This window comes from Dryas octopetala, chromosome 8 (genome assembly GCF_963921425.1).
Source record: "Dryas octopetala chromosome 8, drDryOcto1.1, whole genome shotgun sequence".
Classification (NCBI taxonomy): domain Eukaryota; kingdom Viridiplantae; phylum Streptophyta; class Magnoliopsida; order Rosales; family Rosaceae; genus Dryas; species Dryas octopetala.
Genome location: NC_141373.1, coordinates 4,015,527 through 4,024,377, shown reverse-complemented (window position 1 = coordinate 4,024,377; position 8,851 = coordinate 4,015,527). Strand labels below are relative to the sequence as shown.

The following is an 8,851-nucleotide window of genomic DNA, read 5'->3' as shown; positions in this document are numbered from 1 at the left end:
AGTGGGCTCAACTACAAAACTGACCCAGAATTAATGTGCTGTAGTGGAAAAAACTGTTGGAGTTATCAAGTCAGTCAATCAGTGCATGACACGTGTTGTCAGCCATCAGATATGAGAGAGTCTTCAATAGGACATGTCTCAGATATGGAGAGCAACTGAAAGAGAAAAGGTGCCCCATATTCTTGGGTCTATTTGGTATTTATTAGTTCATTTATTGACATTCGTGGATGTACATCCAATTGTGTCTGACAAAGGAAGAAAGGCATCGAGCAATTGGCACACGAAATGTGTGATTTCAAGTTTTTTTTTTTTTTTTTGGAAAAATAATATAAAGTGCTGCTATTTGTACATTTTGTTTTTCTTTTTGCACATATTTTTCTCTTACACACTTTTATTCTCTTTGAAAATTTAAAATTTCTCTTTTAACACACCCCTCCAATTATCCTAATACCTCCATTTTATTCAACACACCTAATCTATTCAAAAAAAAAAAAAAAAACACACACCCAACCCCTCTCTCTCCTCTCTTCCCGCAGCACCAAAAATTAAAAGTCCTTTGGTTCACCCCCAACATCCATCCTAACACATTTTTTGTATATTTTAGACCATATAGAGTGTGGGTTTTTTAGAGTTTAAGATTTAATTTTCGAGTGGGGGATTGTTAATGTTGCAGGTCGTTCGGCACTGCACTTCCGAAATTTTTCTTTTCATTCGGCAGTCACTAGCCGAACATGACTGAAAGTGTTCGGCACTGTATTTCCGAATGGTTTTCTTGATGTTCGGCAAACCAGTTATAAATTTTTTTTTTAATAGTTTTTGGCTGTTTGCTTAGGCGAGAAGAGAGAGAGAGGGGTGGGGCAGGGTGGTGTGGATGGGTTGGTGCGAGCAGAAGGGCGGGGCAAGGTGGTGTGGTTGGTTGGTGCGAGCAGAAGGGCGGGGCAGGGTGGTGTGGCTGGTTGGTGCGAGCAGAAGAGCGCGCAGGTGGCTTCGACGGTGCTGCACGCAGTGGCTGGAAGGTACTGTGGAAGAAGGTGCTGACTGCTGCACGCAGTGGTGCTGCAAGCATAAGGGGAGAGAAGCCAGAGAGAAAGGGAGAGAAAGAGAGAGCCAGAAAGGGTGGTCGCTGGGGGTAGTCTCCGACGAGATGGGGCTGGGGTAGGGTGGTCGCAGACAGAGACTGAAATGAAATGAGGATTGTTAATGTGCTGGGCAATGCACAGTTAATTATTTGGGAGGGAAGAAAGAGAGGAGATAAGATGAGTGTGTTGGGGAGGATTTTAAGGTCTTTTCATAATAGGATAAATTTGTAAAATTACTAATTAAGTGATGAGGGGTGTGCAAAAAGAAAAAAAAAGGGTGTGCAAATAGCAGCTGCACTAAGACTTTGATTTGCATTAATGATCAAGTAACTCGGCAGTAATGTTAGAAGATAACTATTTTAGCTTCTTTTTTGTTTATTCTGTTTTTTTTTTTATTAATAATTTTTTAGTTTTATTTTTATTATTTAAAATGTGAAAGGATTGCCAACATAGAGTGTTGAGTCCCATAAATCCACAACATGGCAAATGCTAGTCTTATATGGGTGAAGTGACGAAAAATACATTGCAACATCAGCATTTGTAACGGAAATTAAGACGAAATTAAGCAAATGTGCCAATAAACCCTTTTTTTCTATAGCATTCATGCATAATACGCCATTGGCCCATAAGTATTAATTAATTTAATTATACCAACCCACTAGAAAAGGATATTTTGTATGTGGGCATTATGTTTTTTATTATTTTATGTGTGATCATTAAGAGGGTGGTTCGTCCTTATAACATTTAAATCCTTGAATTTGGTAAAAGCAAAAAGGTGGTCTTAAGGTTCTATATATATGTTTGCAACTTAATAATGTATTACGAATAAAGACGAAAGCACATGTTTTTGTTTTGGGTAAGGGGAAACTTCAATAACAAAGGCACAAAGCCAGAAAGCCATGTTTGGATATGTTAATTTTTGTTGGGTTCAATTTCTTCTCTTTTTTTAAAAAAGAAAGGACAAACAAACAAACAAACAAAAACCAAACAAGAGGGCCAAGAGCTAGACTAGAAAATTGGGATGGTTTGGGAAAAGGAGCCTGAAACTTCGTTTGGCATGCCGACTGTACTGTTTAATAATGAGAGCAGAGGATGGGTGCTTATGCTAGGAGCTGAGATTTGGGAGAGGAGGGCTGAAACTTGGTGGGCTGACAGTGGAAACAGCAGGAGACTAGGACTCGTGGGATACAAAATAAACCCGCCTTAAATCCACTCCTTTAGGTGTTGAGTTTATCACTTTAACATATTTTGTCCAATTTTTTTTTTTTTTAACCCTTTCTTGCAAAATAAAGATGAAATTACTAACACTCATTCGGTAGTTATTTACCGAAACCTCTATTAACATTTGACAGATAACTATCGAATAATCCATCAAAGTTCGACAGATACCCTATAAAATGATCATTCGGTACTTATCTACCAAAACATCCATCAATATTCAACATATAATTACCAAATAATTCGCCAAAATTTGACAGATACCTGTAAAATGATCATTCAGTGATTATCTACCAAAAGATAAAATTGAAATTTTTGAAATAAGGTGGTGAACTCAATAGTTAAGGATAGTGAATTTAGCCTAGGCCTACAAAATATACTTTAATTTTTTCTTTTGTAGGCTTAGCATAGTCCAGCCCGACCCATCATTACTCCACCACTGATAGATACAGAAAGCAATTAAAAATAAAAAATGGCCTGCAAAGTTGAAGTTACAAAGAGACACATTACAATTACAATTATACATAGTTTACGATATAAAATCAGATTACATGGTCTACATGTTATAGTTAAAATGTTACATGGGTTTTTATCCACCAACATCCTACTCTTTCATGCAAAACGAATGAAGCCCTTATGTTTTGCATTCCACCACCCCCTTGAACCATGTTTACGTGTAAAATGCCAGTTCAGTGGAAAGACCCACATGCAACTATTAGCATAACCAAAATTTTCAAAATTGTTGAACTTGAACAAGAGATTGATGGTGCACCAGAAAACTTGACTCTCTGAGCCTGGTCTCTGGAAGAAAAAAAAAAACCAAATATAATTATGAATTGGTAGCCTAGTAAGATTAAACTGAATGGAAAACTTGCAGCCAATTTTTTGATATAACTTACTTCTGTAAAGAGGAAAGTACTCCACAATATATGGTATTATCAGGCAAAGGCTGTTCGGATTGGTCTATCTCAGGATTTACAACGCTGACATAAACTTCTTGGCCTAGATACCATGAGTTCAGATTCTCTGCACGAAGATTCCAAATGCCGGCATTGTCAAGAGAAATCAATATGGCTGTCCAAGCTCCAGGGAAGACCTGTAGCCACACGAGCCATGAAGCAGTCAATTAACAATACACAATCAACCTAACACATAAACAGAAAATATTGTTTCATTCCATGTGCATGTGTAAATGTGTGTGACTACCACAATAACAAACACTAAGTAATGCAAAAAGCCTAGCACATAATCGAGCTAGTGTCAACAAACTTCAACACCACCAGATTAATCAAATACAAAATTTCTCAATAGAAGGATCCTAATACCCTTTCTATTTAGTGTCTGTTGTCCTCTTAAAGCCATGGAAAATCTCCTGACCAATTGGTTTGTATAAGCTTATGAGCCAAGGGGTACCTGTGTAGTGCAGCGAGCAACGCCATCCCATTTGTTGTAAGTGCCTCTGCTATTCTCTGTCCACACTCCAAAATCCATACTGCAGAGCAACAGGGAATTGTCTGGTCATGCTTATAATTTGACAGTTCCACTGTTAGGAATAGAGACAGATAATGATTTCAAAACTAAAAGCTCACCCCGCAAGAAAAAACGCATAGCCATCCATATGGTAGTTCTGAACAGTGGTGTCATTGTTCTGAAATATGATTTCCATGAAACCTTTGAAAGTGCCATTAATTAGAGATGTGTCAAGTTTGGCAGGTCTGTTCATCAGTCTATTTGGGAAATCAAGCTTGTAAACCCCTGAAATGTTGAACTGTTGGGCAAGCTTAAGGGGTGTTGAAGGTGGTAAATATGAAATACCATTGAGGGTAGTGCGCCACTTCCCATTTATAAGCTCTGCAGGTCTATTGAGGATAACATATACATCTGTGACAGTGATTTGACCATATTTAAAAGATCCTTGTGGGTTTGGACGAGCAGCACCAGCAGAAACATTCATCCTACAATTGCACAACGACCACCATAAAAAAAGGCAACAACAGTAAGCCCAGCATTTGAGAACTAAAATACCCATAAAAGAAAAGACAAAAACTAATTAGTTTATGTATTTCAAGGGAAACAAACAAGATATCAGGTAGACAAATACAAAACTTCCCCTAATTTTTTGGAATGTAGTATCATTGAACCTCCTCATATGTAACATAAAACAAAAAGCTAAGGAAATGGATTATTTTATCACAGATTAATGATTGTCAACATTGAAGTGTGGGGTAAGCCATCTTATCAAGCATTCTGTACATATGAAGGTCACCACCATCATCAATTTCTTTTTTTTGAGGAATTCAATGAGCCTTTTTTTATCTTCTAATAATTATGTTATTAAACCAAAAAGAAACATGCTCAATTACAACCTTATGGATCTTGCTTGATTCATTGAGAAATATGTGTCGTAATCATTAGGAGGATCAGGGAGAGGACCTGATGCAGGTCCTTGAGAATTGGAGTAGTGCAAGATGGCAACTCCAGTAGCTTTAGCCCAATAAGATGAATTGACAAAACGAGGGCTGGCAACAATGTAGTAATCACTGCTGGCATTTTGATCCATTGTAACCAAGAAAGAAAATGACTGACCAACATGAATATCCATATTTGCATAGTTCTGCTGAACCGTGTATGATCCTTCAGTCTCTACTAGAAGTAAGTTATGATTTTGTATTCGGAAATTCAAGCTAGTTGAGATACCAACATTGTGCACCCGGAAGCGGTATGTTTTTCCTGTTCCAGGTAAACCAACAATCAGCTCCTGTTGAAAGTGCAAGATAATGAAAGTGCACATTTACACCATATCAGCAGAACAATAAGAGCCCAAAGTAGAACCCAACCCAAAAAGGTGCTAAACAATATCTAGATAAAATGCCATGTTTCCAACTGAAAAATGCCCCTTAGAGGGATGGACCACTCACTCACCACCCCTCACAAAAGAAGAAATATGTAACTTACATCATTATTTTCTCGGCAACATTGATACCCTATATTTTACATGATTCTGGAAGATTTGTAAGACATAATCAAATTCAAGAACCAGCAAAACAGTTTACACAGGTTTCCCAGAAATATACCTGGTTCAACATTTATTGTCAAAAAAGGAATGCCTTCTGCAACAAGTGCCCCATCAAAGTGAAAGGGACCTACTCCGTTGATGAGGATACCGTCAGGAATTCCCAGGTCAGTTCCACTTTCAACTTTTTTCCGTAATTCCTGTTTCCTTACAAACATGAGTCACACCTAAGAAACAAAAATAAATAGGTAATGTAAAACACAAGCAGTGGCCAAACACAATTTTACACTGACCTTATGACTCTTTGTATACCAGTCAGTAATAAAGAGGGTAATATCTCCATCTGGCACCACAAAAGGTAGTGGAATAACATCTCTGTTGTTGATGGTGATCCCCCCATATCCACCTGCAGCTCTCTGGAAGTTTAGGGAGGGGAAATAAAAGAAACTCCCTATCTGATCTTTAACCTGAAATTCATATGTCCAATTCCAACCAGCATGAATTGGACAATTAGTCCCTGAAACACCATCTTGCCAAGAGTTTTTCCTATGTTGTATTCCATCCCTACATTAAACTAAGCAATTTTAGCAATAGTATCACCAATGCTTACTATCATTTTGTTGCTGATGGTACACATATAGTACACATATACTTTACCATGTGAGAAGCAATGGCTCATCCAGGTGATTCTTCACATTGATAACAACATTCCAGTTTGTAGTGACATTAAGAATCGGTCCTGGAAACTTCCCATTAATCCCAATAACCTGAAAGATTATGACAGGAAGGTTAAGAAGGAAGCAGCCAAACTCACTTTAGCACGAGTTGTACTATTCAAAAATATACAAGTACCGAAATAAAATAAAATAGAAGATGAGAGGAAACTAACCACACTTAAAGTTGGTACATTAACTTTGTACCAAGCTTCTAGTCCTGTACTCAATTAGAGATAATTCATAACTTAGGGTAAAGAGGTGTTGGAAAAAGACATGATTTTGATAAAGCAATTTGATGAAGAATTCATATGTTCAACACATCTATACAGTTTTGAAAATTCAGAGTATTAAACTAATTTGTACTTGAACAGTTCTTTAATTTTCTTATTCCTGAGGAATTTCTTTTTCAATTTCACAGTATTGGGATAACTAAGCTGGGTTCTCCCCCCTTGGCACATTTTAGTAAAGTCTATGTATGAAGGAGATTATAGCAGGCAATTGAACCATTCTGTTAAATCTCCTTGCCATTTTTCTACCACATGTCCCTATATAAAGCTGCTAACTAGTTGTTAAGCATGATTAGGCAGCTCTAAGGCTCTAAGCTGAATCCCGAAAAGTTACTATACCTAGTTACTTACTCTATTAAATAAATGTAAAGTAGCCCAATTATCACATTTGATAAATAAGTTCAGCATAGTATTTCGGTTTCCAGCTGTAAAGTAAACCCAATTATCAAAAGATTCAAAACGCATGGAATCATTCCGTTTGAATGACACAAAATTCACATTGGAAATTTACTACAAATATACTCCCAATGTGACAACTACAAAATACAATTATATAAAGAGCACAAGAAAGTTTCAAAGTAGAGGATAAGTGAAAGAAAGAACCTGTTGCTTAACTCCAAGTGGGGAGGCAGTGATGTATGAGACAGTCCAGTCATAGAACACATAAGGGTCACCACCCAAAACAACACGTAGTGAGCAGAGAAGGGTGACAAAGTTGAAGAAACAAGAAGAGGGCAGAGCTGAAGCTGAGGGCATTGGATTTTCTCTATACCCTTTTGGGTACCTTTTCTTTCAACTTTGAAGTTCAAGTTCTCTGTAGAGAGAGAGAGAGAGAGAGAGAGAGAGAGAGAGAGAGAGAGTTGCTGTAGCCTGTAGGTGAGTTGGGTTACTTGGGTATGTTTGTTTGATTGGGGAGGAGAAGCAAAGCCAAAACTGGGTGGCAGAGTGGCAGTGAAAGAGCACATGGGAGAGTGGAAGACACAGCTTTGGGCCGTCTGAGGCGCTCATGTTCTGTTCTTCTGGGTCCCATACTCCCATCTCTTCCATTTATTTCTAAAGAAATGGAGCCACACCCGCTGTGCTTTTACACTTTTACACTAAAATTCAACGTGTGGGGTTCTTTGGGCCCATAGAGAAACGTAGATGACACAGCTGAGTGGCTGTGCCAAATCTTTTTGACCGATTGCTTTGGGATCAAGACCCTTCTCAACTGGACCAAAACGACAAAGTTCGATCTCATGCTTCATAGTTTATACTTTATAATGCAAGTTTTGGAATTTGTTTTATTAAAATTTGCAGTAATAGTTGAGTTTTTATTAGTTGTAAATCTTTTTCTTTTTAGAATCCAATGAAACTTTCATAGCTTAACCAGCTTTTACATCAGTAGCAATGAATAAATTTAAGTTCGATTCTCTCTAATGTATGCAAAGAAGAAAAGATTAGTTTGCAAATGCTAATGCCGACAGTGTGCATGTAGTGTTGGCTGTGGACTGATCTGGGCCAGATTATGAAATATATTGGGCTAGAAAATGGGCTTGAAGGTGGGTCGGTGGGAAAGAAGGTTTTTTTTTTTTTTTCGGCCATGACGGTGGGATAGAAGGTTGGTTGTGAGTGAACTGTGAATGACTAATGGGCAGCTTTACATGTAATTTAAAAGATTAAAAAGAAAACTTGGTGGGCTTATAGCCCAGCCCAAATAACCTACAGGTTTGTCATTGGCGGTGACTGCGATCACACCAATAGTGACACGTCTTGGCGGCAGTGGTAGTAATAGTGGTGACAACATTGTTAGTGATTTATTTATTGAAATCTTAAAGCTCTATAATTTAGAAATAAATTTTTTTTTTCAATTTGGGATTCAAGATAGTCAAATTTGGAATCTCATTTAACACTAAAAAGAGAAATATCACTAAACTTACCATTTATTTTTTCATATTTTAATATGAAATTTTGAACATTAAGATCTCATTTTAAAGTATCTTTAGGAATTCACAACATTTCTTCTTTAAGTTATGCAATATCAGCCAAAAACACATTAAAACCCTTGGACCTTAAGAAACGTTAAGAAAAGACAATATACTGGAATCAATCATACTATGAAGGTCTCTTTGACATTATGAATGTACGAATGTTTACAATTATAATGATCAAAGTAAAAAGTAGTTGAACCAAATAATTGAATAAATATACGTTTGTTGAACTACTACTCCACTCTCTGAATTAAAGATTTGCTTAGCAGAATTGTTTTCATTCGATCACTACAAATAATTGTACATAATTTATGTTAAGACAAAATCATAATCACCCACACCCCAAGTAATGTAGAAGGTAAATTACCTTTGGCATGCTCCCAAGCCAAGTGTGTGAAAAATCATCATTTTTCATATATACTAACACATTTAAATGTTTTTGGCTTGTAATGCAATTTAAGAATCACTTCTAGTAATTTTCATATACAATGCTAGTGGAAGAATTATTGAAAATTGTGAATTATTAATCGAGACAAAAATGAATAAATAATATAAAAAAAAATATAGC

At 36.9% G+C, this 8,851-nt stretch overlaps 1 protein-coding gene across 2 annotated transcripts; it reads right to left on the bottom strand.

The window, feature by feature from the left end:
• Window positions 1–2,646: 2,646 nt before the first annotated feature.
• Window positions 2,647–7,337, bottom strand: SKS3 (SKU5 similar 3). Of its 2 annotated transcripts, XM_086253534.1 has the most exons (10): window positions 6,917–7,337; window positions 5,968–6,077; window positions 5,604–5,874; window positions 5,372–5,510; window positions 4,664–5,027; window positions 4,113–4,252; window positions 3,887–3,968; window positions 3,711–3,789; window positions 3,197–3,393; window positions 2,647–3,098 (listed from the first exon to the last, which is right to left on the bottom strand). In XM_086253534.1, the coding sequence occupies exons 1-10, from the start codon at window positions 7,067–7,069 to the stop codon at window positions 2,987–2,989; spliced, it is 1,647 nt and encodes a 548-aa protein (XP_086109660.1). In that variant the 5' UTR covers window positions 7,070–7,337; the 3' UTR covers window positions 2,647–2,986. The 2 variants fall into 2 exon arrangements, with proteins under 2 accessions (XP_086109660.1, XP_086109659.1); XM_086253533.1 differs by having other exon boundaries at window positions 3,887–4,252.
• Window positions 7,338–8,851: the final 1,514 nt, after the last annotated feature.

What these genes read in the sequence shown, in the direction of transcription:
- SKS3 (XM_086253533.1), bottom strand. Translation starts at nt 7,069, where the DNA reads ATGCCCTCAGCTTCAGCTCTGCCCTCTTCTTGTTTCTTCAACTTTGTC. An exon ending in TATGCGTTTTTTCTTGCGGG is followed by an intron (nt 3,790 to 3,886) that starts GTGAGCTTTTAG and finishes GTTGCTCTGCAG; the next exon opens with TATGGATTTTGGAGTGTGGA. An exon ending in TTGCTCGCTGCACTACACAG is followed by an intron (nt 3,394 to 3,710) that starts GTACCCCTTGGC and finishes GTGTGGCTACAG; the next exon opens with GTCTTCCCTGGAGCTTGGAC.